Source organism: Microcaecilia unicolor, chromosome 9, assembly GCF_901765095.1.
Source record: "Microcaecilia unicolor chromosome 9, aMicUni1.1, whole genome shotgun sequence".
In the NCBI taxonomy this organism is placed as follows: Eukaryota; Metazoa; Chordata; class Amphibia; order Gymnophiona; family Siphonopidae; genus Microcaecilia; species Microcaecilia unicolor.
In genome coordinates, this window is record NC_044039.1 from 91,617,249 (window position 1) to 91,632,851 (window position 15,603).

General features: G+C 43.0%; 1 protein-coding gene across 1 annotated transcript in view; it reads right to left on the minus strand.

Annotated features, from left to right (window-relative positions):
* C2CD5 (C2 calcium dependent domain containing 5) overlaps nt 1-15,603 on the minus strand; it is a 419,591-nt gene that overhangs the window by 301,316 nt on the left and 102,672 nt on the right. The window contains exon 5 of the mRNA XM_030214402.1: nt 6,916-7,011. Coding sequence (XP_030070262.1) covers nt 6,916-7,011 — 96 coding nt within the window. The remainder of the gene's footprint in view (nt 1-6,915; nt 7,012-15,603) is intronic.

Below are 15,603 nucleotides of genomic sequence, written 5' to 3' on the forward strand. Positions count from 1 at the left end.
TGACATCTGGAGACTCCAGAGATCGAGCAAGGCTCGAGGTCCAGAAACAGAACAAGGTTCGAGATCCAGGGCCAAAGCAAGGCTCAATGTGCAGAGCCGGAGCAATGCCCAGCATACAGAGACAAAATAAGTCTTGACTTCCAGAGACGGAAAAAATCTCAACTTCCCAAGACGGAGCAAGGCTCATTGTGCAAATCAAGGCTCGTCGGTCAGAGAAGGAGCCAAGCTCGACAGAAAGAGACAAAGCAAGGCTCAACTCCCAGGGATGGAGGAAGGCTCGAGCTCCAGAGACGGAGCAAAGCTCAAACGCTAGAGAGGGAGCAAGCTCCAAACAGCCAAACAAGAAACAAGGTGCAACAGCCAGAGACAGTGCAAGAGCTGACAGCCATCGCCTACCACAAGCCGACCTCCATCGATGGAACAAGTGTCTACACCCACAGAAGAAGGAAGGATCGATATCTTGGGACAAGGCAAGGCTCAATATCCAGCGATTGAGTAAGGCACAACAGACAGTGAAGGATCCCAGCCCAACGTCCAGAGACAGAACAATTCTCAAAATGCCACAGCCAGACCCAAGAGCTAACCGAAAGAGATAGGAATGAAGTGCCACCCCATCTCCTATGGGAGCGCATGCGGGCGAACAGCCCGCTAGGAAGCAATGCTCCCCAGATCACCTATAGAGCAAGTTTCAACCAGGGGCCCTGCTAAACTTCAAGAGTGCAGAAAGGACATTCCTGGAAGAAACAGGTCACAGCCCCTGCTCCTCCAGAACCTATAGGGAGAGGCAGTCATGGCTCTTTCCTCTTTCAGCCCCGCCGCCGGCAAGACCCATTCTGCTGTAATCAGGTCCTGAATGTCTGGTGCATCGGGAAGGCCTTAAAAGGACCTCTAAGCCCCCTCATGATCAACGAAGATAGAATGCATGATGCTGAAGTAGATGGCACTTCAACAGAAAGCACCGCCAGTGCCTCAGAAATTAGAGTACTGAGCTCCTCTTTATGAAACAACCTCAGTACTTTCAGATCATTCTTCTCTAATGGCTCCTTCAGTGATGGTTCCTCTGAACAGACTGAGGCCACATCAGATAAGGAGAGAGAAGCAGAGATAGCCTCATCTAGCCACTCCTGGAGGTATAAATGAGATCTTTTAGGAGCTGGAGGAGCAGCGAGGAGAAAAACTGAAGCACCTTGCAACAAAGTCTGAATGTCCCTGCTTCAGAAAATAGGCCTGGTGTAAGAGAAGCATAAACTCTGGAGAAAACAAAGATCCTGATGCAGCTGAATGTTCTGTTGGGCACTGAGGCTGTAAAATTACAGCTGTGCTCTGCGCGTGATCAGGGGCTGTTCCTCACTGCCAGTGGGCTCTGACAAAATGGCTCCCGCACGCTCCTGCATCAAACTGTGCACCTACCATGCCAGAGAGCCCAATTCCCCGACATATTTGGATTCTGCGCCAAATCCGAAGACATGCTGCTGTTGACCATTTCCTTCATGTCCCATGGGACTTCTGGTTTGAACGAACTGCAGCGCCCCCGAGGGAACCACCACTTAACAGCATCTGAGGGAGTCATCACTCATTCCGACAGGCACAAGTGCGCAAATTATCGCTCTGGTTCAGCTGTTAACTGCAACTAGTATAAGCATGTATCCTTTTCCACTGGTTTCCAGTGAGCATGGAATATTAAGGTGCTTATTTTAGAAGCATCATTTGCATTTAAGAAGTGCAGAAACTACCATTTAGACATTGATATTGCATAAACATCTAAATTTCACTGTTACCAAGCCGAGAAGTATACATCTAAAACATGTAAATGGTAAGGGTACATGGTTTGTGCATGTTTTGGGTAGGCCTAAAAATAAAGATGTATTCCCCATTTCAGAGGTGGAATGCAAGTCTATATTCAAAAAGATCAATATCAGGATTTACACCTGCAATCTGGGACATCTAGATTTCAGAAAACTACCCCCAGGTCGATTCCCCTGCCCCCCCCCCCCCCCCCCCCCCATTCTCGAATGTAAAACTTCCAAGGGGTACCTGACTTTGTGACTACCTCAGTTAAAGTAAACATGTATGTTACTATTCAGGACATATAGGTTTATGTACCCGTATTGTCCTGTTGATATTTTAAAGGTTTATGGTCATAGAATGGATGCTCCCACCATATCTAACTGGCATATAAACATCCTTCCCTCAATGTACTTTAGTGTTTATTAATTTTTATTGATGAATGCAGATATAAAACAATTCCATGTCAATCGGTATACTTTGGTAAGAAACATTTCAAACCTGTACTAATACAGTTAAACTGCTATCATCAACTTTTCTTCGTATTTCCCCCCTCCCCCTCCCCCCTTTCCGTTTTACTATGTTAAGTAACAGTGGCATATATATGCTAAAGCGCTGTACAGAACTATTATCAATAAATCTGCATATTCACTTTGAAATGTATCAAACAACCTGAAAATTATGCAACAAAATGTAAAAATAAAATATGGACTACCGGTGACATTCTGTAGTCTTGGTGTTTTATTTCATTGCTCTGTAATACTATAGCTCTGCCAGCCAACCAATTAACACCCACATAGCAGGAGAATCACATTGCATCCATATGGTGCCACTATCTCTGTCCCACTCCCATAAATTGTCCCCCCAATACTATATCTACCCCCTCTTCCTTCCCCCCCCCCTGCCAACCCCCCCTAAGGTATCTTCCAGAACCAACCTACCTATATCCCATGCCCTCTGCCGACAAAGTCACAGGGAATTTAATACCAGACTTCTACCTCTTGTATGCAGCGATTGAATGTATGGGCCCCAAATGTCCAAGAAAGTCTTCCTCCTCCTAGAGGAGTCTCTTACTCCCCGGCGTTCACAAAGCATCAGCTCATGAAATCTATTTCTCCAGTGCCAGAAGTCTGGGAGAGTATTGCCCACCCATTGACAGAGTAGCAACCTCTTGCCAACCAAACAAGCCTTATGGACCAGGTGTCTCCCAGATGTGCTCAAGACAAAGACCTCGTGTCTATCCAGCAGTACACCCCTCGGAGAACATACAATCCTACAGCCCAGCAAAAATGACAGATACTTCAAAACAGCAATCCAAAAACGCTGTACCTGAAAGCATTCCCACAAACAGTGGAACAGAGAGCCTGGCAATCTCCCACACTTTTCACATAACGGGTCTTCCACCCCTCCCATCTGAAAAAGCTGAGTTTTTGTGAGATACGCTCTATGAAGAATTCGGTATTGACATTCGCGGAGGCCCGCGTTACCAGTCATCTCTGGAATCCGAGAAATCAGTGTATCAAAATCCAAGGATAGCCCCGGCCTGGCTAAGTCTTTAGCCCACCTCATTCTAATTAACTCTCTGTCCTTCTTAAGTGGCAATTTCCACAATATCTTATACAACTTCGAGACAAAGCTCTCTGTCCAAAAATTGTCTCATCCGATGACAATGCCTGTCTCTCAAAGCCTCCGAATCTAAGGACCTCACATAGTGTGCTATTTGGTGATAGGCAAAAATGTTGTTCATATCGTAACCAATACCTAAAGCTCCCAGATTTAACAGCCTCCCTTGCTCATTTAACAGATATTCCAGATGACTGATTCCCAAGTGCCCCCAGACCTGAAATGTCCTATTATCCATCCCCGGCTTAAAAGATAGATTACCACAGATGGGCAACATATCCGACGTATGAATCGATAAGCCCCAAATACCCATCAGCTCTTTCCAGAGAGACCGCAAAGATGTCAACAGCAGGCTATTCCTCAGGTGTTCCGGAACACTAGCCCTGGGCGCCTGTACTAGAAAATAGAAGTGACAAGGGGCAAAGAACTGGCCCTCAATTGTACGGGGTGTATAATCTTCCCGGTCAAAAAACCAGTCACCAAAATACCTCAAAAAACATGCCCTATTATACCTTTTCAGGTCTGGTAAACCCAGTCCTCCCTCCTGCCAGTGGCCCATCAACAGAGGCAGCGACAGTTTGGCCTTCCCCCCCCCCCCAACAATACTGTCTAAGCAAGTGATATAGGACTTTAAAATCTCGTGGTAGATAAGAACAGGCAATAACCTTATACAATAAAGCCACCTGGGAAATTCCACCATCCAAAATAACTGAATGCGCCCATAGAGTATAAGGGGTAAAGTCCCCCAACTCTTCAGCCGGGTCTCCGTAGCACCCAGCAGTCGATTCACATTCAATCTATATATCTCAGCCGAGTTCATAGACAGCCAAACCCCCAGATAACAAAACGAGCCGCGCGCCCACCGGAGCGGAAAAGTCTGCCCTCACTCCCTCTTCTGCTCCTCTGAGGAGGCCAGTGCCAAAGATTTCATATAGTTAAGCTTGAAGCCTGCATAATCACCAAACTCCTGAAAGAGTTCTAACAAAGCTGGGAGTGACTGGGAGGGCTGTGTCAAATGCACCAGTAAGTCATCCGCAAAGGCCGACAACAAGAACCGCGAGACACCTATCGGCACTCCCCTGATCTCTGGATGGGTTTGTATCGCTCTAACCAATGGGTCCAAAAACAACACAAATAATAGAGGAGAGAGCGAACACCCCTGCCTGGTGACTCGAAGGATGTTAAATGAGCGGGAGTGAACCCCATTTACCCAGACATGTGCCTTAGGCTCCAAATACAACACCTGAATCGCATCTAGAAAGAACCCCTGCATACCATATTGCTTCAAAGTCTCAAACAGATAGGGCCAGCTCACCCTGTCAAAAGCTTTCTCTGCATCAAAACTGATTAACAGAGAAGCCAGACGCCTATGTTGTACCGTCTCTAAAGAAGCCAATATAGCACGGAGATTCCGAACCACTGTCCTCCCCTTTACAAAACCCACTTGAGCGTCTTCTACCAACTCCGGGAGTACCCGAGCCAGCCGATTTGCCAAAATGTTTGCATACAATTTGCCATCCACATTAAGGAGGGAAATTGGTCTATACGATCCAGGATCTTCCATGTCCTTACCCGCCTTCGGGATAACTACAATCTGAGCCACCTTCATCGTTTCCGGCACAGTCCGCTCCTCGACCATAGAATTAAACAGGGCCAAAAGCGGTCTCTTAAGATTTTCATAGAACTGCTTGTAAAACTCCATACAGTAGCCATCCGTGCCCGGCGTTTTATGAGAAGCACTTTGCTGCAATGCTAACATCAGATCTCCCTCCACAATTGGGCTATTTAACCCCTGCAACTGCCAAGGGGACAATTTAGGGAGCGCTACCGAATCTAAAAACATTTCAGCATTCAGCCCCTCATCTGCAGACCTAGCATATAAAGTCTCATAGAACTGGCCAAAACGGTCTGCTATGCTCTGATCTGTTCTCAATAACTGCCCATTTAAAGCTTTCAGTTGTAGAACCCTGGAGGCCCCCCTTTTACTCTGTACCATATTTGCTAACAATTTCCCTGCCTTGTTGCTATATTGGAATAGTTTATATTTATAATAAAACTGGGACTTAACTGCTCTCTGATGCAACAGTTCATTAAGTTCTTTCTGTACACCCAAAAGCAGTGACTTATTCTCTTCAGTGGCTTTCTGACCATATATCTTCCTATATTTTCGAACCTGCAATTCTAAACGTAGTATCTCCTTATCTCGGAGCCTCAGAGTTCTAGCACAATAAGAAATAATATCCCCTCGTAAGACAGCTTTCTCTGTTTCCCTCAATGTACTTTAGAATTGCATCTACATCAGCAGGTCCTGTTCTAATAAACTGGCGGAACTTGAGACACCCTAACCTGGATGTCTCAATTCTAATTTGGAGTCAATACAAGAGAGACTGCTGTAAATATGCAAAGAAATGAGATAACAAAGATGGAATTTCTTTATAATACAAGGATTTTATCCGAGAATGCCTGAAGTGGACATGATTCACCTGGCTTGGGGCTGCGTAGGGGACAATACAACAGAGGGAGAGATAAGAAAATCTCTTTGCAAAGGTCCGGCACAGGTATTCAACAGTACACACAGTGAAACCAGCATAGCATGCTGATGTGCAAAGGGAGCTTGTTCCTATCTTCCCTCCATTGTTCTGTCCGACGCAGCCCCAAGCTGGGGGAAACGTGGCCACGTCAGGCATTCTCAAATAAAATCTTGGTGTTATAAAGAAATTACATCTTTGTAATCTGTATTTCTTTGAATCAATTATGTGTACTTTCTTTCTAAAATATACTGCTACATATGAAAGGTCTTGTTCTGATATGTAAGAAACTATGTGGAAATGGCCCCACCATTTTAAAACCTTTGTTTCTTTTTAGGGATGGTTTATAGTCTGTGTTCTGCAAATACTGTTCTATTGGTCATGGTGGCAATTAGATCAACCCATTTTTATGCTACTCATGACCATATATTATCAGTGGCTGGTCCTAGACAGTAGAATTCTCTCTCAGCCGATACTCATCTGGAAGTGCGTTTGCTATCATTTAGTAAGAAATTACTTTTTTATTCAAGCCTTAGCAGGGCTTTTTTTGAGGGGGTACTTGGGGGTACTGAGTACCGGCACCTTTTCCATTGTCTCCTAAAATTGACCCATGGAACCCAAATTTTAATGATAGAGCTCAGACTCTACGCACCAATTCTGCCTTGTCATAGATTCTGTGACTGGTTGCAGGGTGCCTGGCTATTATGGGGTGGGTCCCTCAGTGATTACCCCACCCCTGAAGGGTGGCCTAGCATTTGAGTACCGGCACCTTTTTTATTACAAAAAACACACTGAGCCTTAGGGATATTTTGCCCACTTTTACACTGTGATTTCATGCATATTACTATATAATCTGCTTTGAATAAAGTGTCCTTGTTCAGTGGACTACAAATGTTTGTTGAATATAACAATCTGCATATCTCTTTTCTTATATTAACAAATAAATTTCTTAGACAACAAAAGACAATACTTTACTTACTGCAGAAAAATTTAACTCCACATGATGACTGTCTAAATCGATTTAAATCATTGAAGAGGTCTACTTTCACCACCACATTAATCTCTCCACGAATTCCTGTGTCAACAAGAAAAATAAGGCTTTTACATTATTATGATAGCATATACAGTGGTGGAAATAAGTATTTGATCCCTTGCTGATTTTGTAAGTTTGCCCACTGACAAAGACATGAGCAGCCCATAATTGAAGGGTAGGTTATTGGTAACAGTGAGAGATAGCACATCACAAATTAAATCCGGAAAATCACATTGTGGAAAGTATATGAATTTATTTGCATTCTGCAGAGGGAAATAAGTATTTGATCCCCCACCAACCAGTAAGAGATCTGGCCCCTACAGACCAGGTAGATGCTCCAAATCAACTCGTTACCTGCATGACAGACAGCTGTCGGCAATGGTCACCTGTATGAAAGACACCTGTCCACAGACTCAGTGAATCAGTCAGACTCTAACCTCTACAAAATGGCCAAGAGCAAGGAGCTGTCTAAGGATGTCAGGGACAAGATCATACACCTGCACAAGGCTGGAATGGGCTACAAAACCATCAGTAAGACGCTGGGCGAGAAGGAGACAACTGTTGGTGCCATAGTAAGAAAATGGAAGAAGTACAAAATGACTGTCAATCGACAAAGATCTGGGGCTCCACGCAAAATCTCACCTCGTGGGGTATCCTTGATCATGAGGAAGGTTAGAAATCAGCCTACAACTACAAGGGGGGAACTTGTCAATGATCTCAAGGCAGCTGGGACCACTGTCACCACGAAAACCATTGGTAACACATTACGACATAACGGATTGCAATCCTGCAGTGCCCGCAAGGTTCCCCTGCTCCGGAAGGCACATGTGACGGCCCGTCTGAAGTTTACCAGTGAACACCTGGATGATGCCGAGAGTGATTGGGAGAAGGTGCTGTGGTCAGATGAGACAAAAATTGAGCTCTTTGGCATGAACTCAACTCGCCGTGTTTGGAGGAAGAGAAATGCTGCCTATGACCCAAAGAACACCGTCCCCACTGTCAAGCATGGAGGTGGAAATGTTATGTTTTGGGGGTGTTTCTCTGCTAAGGGCACAGGACTACTTCACCGCATCAATGGGAGAATGGATGGGGCCATGTACCGTACAATTCTGAGTGACAACCTCCTTCCCTCCGCCAGGGCCTTAAAAATGGGTCGTGGCTGGGTCTTCCAGCACGACAATGACCCAAAACATACAGCCAAGGCAACAAAGGAGTGGCTCAGGAAGAAGCACATTAGGGTCATGGAGTGGCCTAGCCAGTCACCAGACCTTAATCCCATTGAAAACTTATGGAGGGAGCTGAAGCTGCGAGTTGTCAAGCGACAGCCCAGAACTCTTAATGATTTAGAGATGATCTGCAAAGAGGAGTGGACCAAAATTCCTCCTGACATGTGTGCAAACCTCATCATCAACTACAGAAGACGTCTGACCGCTGTGCTTGCCAACAAGGGTTTTGCCACCAAGTATTAGGTCTTGTTTGCCAGAGGGATTAAATACTTATTTCCCTCTGCAGAATGCAAATAAATTCATATACTTTCCACAATGTGATTTTCCGGATTTAATTTGTGATGTGCTATCTCTCACTGTTACCAATAACCTACCCTTCAATTATGGGCTGCTCATGTCTTTGTCAGTGGGCAAACTTACAAAATCAGCAAGGGATCAAATACTTATTTCCACCACTGTACAAAGAAATACATTGTTACTTTAAAATATGTGTAATCATCAACTAAATTAGAAAATTGACCTGTCCAGATTTCTGCAGTATTTTTGTTGGCTACCACAAAGCCAGAGAACATAAAAAAGAATAAACTCCCAAGGATCTTCAGTGGATAGCACTAACATGGCAGTAGCCATGACAGCCGTTTTTGCTGTTAAGCTGGTCCCTTGTAGAAAAAGTTCACAAAGGAGAATTAAAAAAGAGTGGACTATAGGGGATGCCAAAGTGTCTTAGGTACCAGAACTAAAGGGGACCAGCTCCAAATGGCTAACCTGTGTTGCTGACAGACCCTTCCTATCTTATTTGGAGCAGCAAATTAGAACCTCAAAGAATACATGGCCAAGGTGGCTGTCACAATGGAAACAAGAGTTTATTTATTTATTTATTTATTTATTTATTTTATTTATTTATTGGGATTTATTACCTGCCTTTTCAAAGAGATTTTATTGTAAACTGCATTGATGCTTGCACAGAAGTTGGTATATCAAGCCCAATAAACCATTCACCTAAGGTAATATACTATAAGTATAGATTCATATTTAAAAAAAAGAAACTTACAATAAAATGGCCAAACATAAGCATAAAATACAAATCAACGAGGGTATAGCAACGTATGCAAGGATGTGGGCGCAGAACCTCTACAGACACAGCCACCTCAAGAGGTGAAAGTTAACAAAACATTTTATTTGTATTCCAAAGAATGTTAAGTCCTGTTCCCTTTATAGGCTTGATAAACTTAAGCATAAAAGTTAATGTTCTTGTAGCCCTGTCCCTAACAGTGTTCCACAGTCTCAGTGTGCACTAGTCTTTGTCTTGAAGGTTAATCAAAGTCAGGCCTGGCTCTGACCTGGCCTCCTGTTTTAGGATTTCACAAGAGTCCAAAGTAAAACTTGGCCCACCTGCATTAAGCTTCTTCTGCTTGTCCATTTGTGGTTAAGGCAAATACTGGAGGACTGCTCTTGTCTTCCCTGGGCCTCTCTGCTCTGCTTGTGCTCATAAGTTTTATCTGGCTGCATGAACCATGCCCTCCCTGCTCTGCCTTGACCGAGATAGGTAAATTAAATCCTAGTAATAGTAATGACGTAATACAGTATCAGAAAAGTACATATTAAAACAGCACAGTAGAACCATCATCTTAACAGAAACATTTATTTATTACATTTGTACCCCACATTTTCCCACCTATTTGCAGGCTCAATGTGACTTACATAGTACCATGAGGCATTAGCCACTTCTGGTGATGAAAACAAATAGAGTGATGTGATTATCGAAAGAGATTATGTGTTACAAAATTAGGAGAATCGTAGAGAAGAAGAGTTATATAGTGTTAATTATGGGCTTTGGTTTCGTTGTACTGCTGGGTTCAGGCACTTAAGTTGGGTCAGTGGGGTTGGTCTTTAGTGATTTCCGGAAGTTAAGGTGGTTGTACGTTGTTTTAATGGCTTTCGGTAGTGCATTCCACAGTTGCCTGCTTATATAGGAGAAGCTGGATCCGTAAATTGATTTGTACTTGAGTCCTCTGCAGCTAGGGTAGTGAAGATTTAAGTATGTTCATGATGGTCCAATTGTGTTTCTGGTTGGCAGGTCTATAAGGTCGGTCATATATCCCGGGGCTTCGCCATAGATAATTTTGTGGACCAGGATGCAGATTTTGAAAGTTATACGTTCTTTGATTGGGAGCCAATGCAGTTTTTCTCGGAGGGGTTTGGCGCTTTCGAATTGTGATTTTCCAAATATAAGCCTAGCTGCTTGTGTTTTAAGCAGTCTGTAGTTTCTTTATGAGTTGCTCTTTGCATCCCGCATAAATTCCATTGCAGTAGTCTGCATGGCTTAGTACCATTGATTGTATGAGGTTGCGGAATGTTGCCCTCGGGAAGAATGGTTTCACGCATTTGAGTTTCCACATTGAGTGGAACATTTTCTTAATTATGGAGTTAACTTGGCTCTCAAGTATAAGGTTCCAGTCGATTATGACACCGAGGATTTTCAGGCTATCTGAAATAGGGAGGGTGTGGTCTGGGGTGACTAAGTTTGTTGGTATGTTCGTATTGTATTGGGATGAGGGAGTGTGTTTTTTCTGTATTGAGTTTTAGTTGGAATGCATTTGCCCATGAGTTCATGGTGTACAAGCCAAGGTTGATTTCGTTGGTGATTTCTGTCAAATCATGTTTGAAGGGGATATAAATTGTAACATCGCCTGCATAGATAAATGGGTTGAGGCCCTGGGTGGATAAAGACTTGGCTAATGGGGTCATCATCAGGTTGAAAAGGATCGGTGATAGTGGTGACCCCTTGAGGTACTCCGTAGTCTGCTTTCCACTGTGATGATATATTTGAGTTCGATTTCACTTGGTATGTTCTGGTGGTTAGGAAACCCTTGATCCAACTGACTACGTTTCCACTAATCCCGAAGTAGTCTAGGAGACTTAGTAGTATGTTGTGGTTTACCATGTCAAATGCACTGGACATGTCAAACTGAAGGAGAAGTATGCTTTTGCCTGTTGCTATTTCCTGTTTGAATTTGGCCAGGAGGGTAGTTAGCACTGTTTCGGTGCTATGGCGGGAGCGAAATCCTGATTGTGATTCACGTAGTATTGAGAATTTGTGTATGTAATCGGTGATTTACTTTGTTACCATACTTTCCATCAGCTTGACCAGTAGTGGGATAGATGCTACTGGGCGGTAGTTGGTGAATTCATTTGTGTTTTTCTTAGTATCTTTTGGTATGGGGGTGAGTAGTATGCTTCATGCGAACAATCTATTCGTCTACGAGCACGTTCCTTTGCAAAAGGTCTTTCTAAAGACCCACTTCACAGGCCAACACATTACGTGTCCCCTAGCGCACGCATCAGCTGTTTGTCGGCGTTTGAGACCTAAGCAACACCGTTGAACGAGACTCCTGATGCAGGCCTTACGGCTGAAACACAACGTTTGTGTCGAGTCTTTCTTCCATCAATAAACAAGCGTTCTTGAGATTCATCTCTCCAGGTTTTGTTTTGCCTTGGTCAAACATCCCACTTTCTCATATACTGGTGAGCAGTATGTTGCCATTTTCCTTGGGGAAGAGACCTTGTTGGAGCATGAAGTTTAGGTGAGATGTGAGATCTGTTGTGAATCGATCGGGGGTGGATTTTATAAGGTAGCTAGGGCAAGTGTCCAGTTTGCAGTGAGTGTTGGAGGCTTTGCTAAGCGCATAGGCAATAGTTTCAGTGGTGAGGAGAGTGAATTTTGACCAGGTTCTATCCGCTGGGTATTCTCCTAAGGTTGGGTCCAGGCCATTGATGAAGTTTTCATTGAAGTATTTGGCAAGTTTGTCTGCCGATGGGATGTCTGAGTTGGTTGTGATGTCCGGGGTAGTGTCCAGTAGTTTATGCGAGTTGGTATAGTTTCTTGGTGTCTTTGTGATCTGGTCCTGTTGTGGTTTTATAGTATGATCTTTTGGTTTATCTTATTGTGTATTTGTATTTTCTGTGTATTTGCTTCCAAACGTTAAGTGTGTGATCATCTTTTACTTTTTTTCCATGTTCTTTCAAGCTTCCTGGTTTGTGTTTTTAATTTTTTCAGTTTGTCGTTGAACCATGGTACTGGATTATGTCTATGTGAAGTTCTTGTTCGTAGGTGTGCTGTTTCGTCTAATATGCTTTTGCATCTTTTATCTCATTCAGAAAGGAAGTTTATGGAGTCTGTTTGCGCTGTCCATTCATTATTATATATCTGTTCCCAGAATGTATTTGGGTCTATTTGGCCCCTTGTGGTGTAAGTTGCTTGTTCTTGTGTGCGATATGAACCCTTTTTCCACCATTTCAGGGATAGGTTTAGTTTATAGTGGTCAGTCCAAGGTGTTTCTGACCATTTAGTATCTGTTATTACCAGGTTCTGGTCAGTAGACAGTTTGTATGAGATGACGTCGAGTGTATGCCCATTAATATGGGTTGCTTGCATGAGTGGCCATTTAAGATCCCATAAGTGGAGGAATTCCTTGCATTCCCGTGCGTTGGCCGAGTTAGGGTCTTCTAGGTGGAGGTTGGAATTGGATGCACAAGTGTTTGAGATCCCCTCCGAAGGGACACCACCTTGAAGCAGTGGAGGGGCTTCCGTGTTTCAATGACTTAGAGGGCTATGCTGAAGGGTTACCCATATCAGACAGGCCTCTGAGGAGAAACCAGACAAAGAGTGTCCCAAACTGGAGGATCCAAGATGGCGTCGAGGGAGGACGTACGTTAGTTGAGTTCCTGTTTTACACCAGAATACCTGAAGAAGTAGGCGCGATCCCCAGAGAATGGGGAAGAGAAAAGGCAAAGCTGTGGTGTTATCCTCCTCGAACACGGCTGGGGTTTCCACCACTTCTCAGTCTACTTTGGAGAGATTCGGGGTCATAACGTTGGGGATATCGGTTCCTGCTTCGGGGAACAGCAAGGCTTTATTGCCGAATCTCAGTGAAGAGGGAGTGACTTTGAGTCCCCCTGTTGGCATGACCTCTCCAAGACCTGGAAGCAGTAACGCTTCGCTATGGAGGTCAACAGTGGAAACGCCCGAAGTGGGTTAGGATTCTCACACGATCTGAGGAAGTCCTGGCGCAGCATTGACTCCGAATAATAAACCAACTGGCGGATTGGAGAGTGAGCTCTTTACCACGAAGATATCTGGAGCGGTTTCTGTGGAGAAATTGGACTTGGTGAAGTCAAAAATGTCATAATGGATGAGCTATGGGAAGTGCTGCAGAGAGTGAATAACTCTCTTCTTCAGATGTCAAAAATTTTTCAGGAATAAATATGTGATTATATCAGTATTTATCTAACAAAGTGGAAGTCCAAGATATAAAAATAGAGACTTTGATTACAGAAATGGTTTCTTTACGAAAATCAGTTAATCTGGTAATGAAGGACAGTCTTGTTTCTTGTAAAAAAAATTGGAATTTCTGGAGAACCAATTAAGGAAAAATAACTTGAATGATAAATTTTCCTAAAATATCCTATATAGAGAGTTATATTATTAGTGACTTTCGTCTTTGATTTAGATAGGAACAACATTTTGAAATTGTATTTCCGACACATGGTTGATAGTTTTTTGGGTTCAAAGATAAATATATTTCCTGACTTATCAAGGGAATTGCAGACTGGAAGGTGTGAATTCTTGGCTTTTAAGCCAAGAATCATTGCCCTAGGTGGGACCTTCCTAGAGCGATTCCCTTGTAAGTGTTTTATTTCCTTATTACTTATTTGTTGAACCCAAGAAATTACAAGAGTTTGTGGAGTTAAAAGAACAGATGAAGAATCCTCTGCAGCAACTTCCTTTAGTTACCACTGTACCGGCTGCAATTACCGATTAACCTTCCTCCCTCAAAATATGAATTGTAAGATTAACCATTTTGTGTTTTTCTTATTTTCTTTGAGATTGTTTTCCTGATCTTGAATCCCCCAATTGTGGACAATTATTATAATATTGATGAGAGAAAATGTTTTCTTTTTCCTTTATATTAATTTCAGTATTTCCTTACATTTATGTGATAAATGTGAATGTAATTAAGTAAAATTATAAATAAATAAAAAAAATAAATAAAAAAACAAGTGTTTGAGATGAGGTTCATGAAATTTGATTGGCTTTCGTTCCAGTTGCCTGGTGGTCTGTAAAACAAGATACAATTCAGGTGATCAGGCAGGGATTTGTTATGGATTCTGATCGAGGCGATTTCAAGCTGGGGTGTTATGGACTCGGCAGTGGTTTCGGTTGTGAAGTAGGAGAGAGAGATTAGTGCTATGCCACTGCCTCTCTTTTTTTTTTCTAGTCCAGTGCGTGATTTTATATCCTGGAGGGCATAGGTCAAGGATTATGGGGTCCTATTGGTCATGGATCCAGGTTTCATTAATGAAGATTAGATCAAGGTTTTCTGCCATGATCCAGTCAGTTATTGTTGTTGTTTTGTTTACGACAGATCTGGCATTGATGTAACCCACTTGGATTTTTTTGGTATGGGGCTTCTGTGTTTGGGGTGGTGTGTATTTTTGTTAGTTGTCGTTTCTCTGTTTGTGTATGTTTGGTTTGATCTTTCTTTCCATTCTGTTGATGTTGTCTGCATGGTGGTATTCTTCCTTTATTATGGTTATTGTCAGTTTGTTGATGTGAGGGGTATTTGGTTAGTCTTTGTGTAGTATGGGTATGATGTTGGTGGGGTGGAAAGTGTTAAGATGGATCAGTGATAAGGAGTAGATAGCTAGGAATATTTTGATGATGTTCATTTTGGGTCAGTTCGGTTTGGCCTCTAGTAAGCCGTGTTTGAATGGGAGGGTAGGTAGTTCACTCACGGTTAGATGCTCAGATGTGCTGCCCTAGGGCGAAGAGGCTCCATGATTCTTAACCCAAAATCAGAGACCCTTCAATGTGTTTGCTTACTTCACAGAAGTTTTCACTTGTTATTTTGGTGGTTAGAGGTGGTAGTCTGAGGAGAGGTGGCTATATTGTAGTATGGAGTTTTTGTTGTTGGTGAGTGGGGAAGGAACAGTTTCAGGTAGTGCCATCGTTTGCTAGGTCTTATAGAAGATCACGTAGACATGAATATGTAGAGTTCTGGATTAGGAATAGGGTTTTAGTAAGTTAGTACTGAAGTAGGTTCATCCTCATAGACGCTCAAATGTAGTGAGCTGGTAGAACACCAGCCAGTCGGGTTTTTAGGATATCCGCAATGAATATTCATGAATTAGATTTGCCTGCAATGGAGGCAGTGCATGCAAATCTAACTCATGAATATTCATTCAGGTATCCTGAAAACCTGGTTCCCCCAAGACAGGTTTGGGAACCACTGCCAACATATATCACTTTCTCAAAATGAACATGATGTGTCCACAAAAACACAAAAACTGAAATAAATAAATAACACCCCCCACACACACACTCTTTATCAGCACAGTACACCATCTT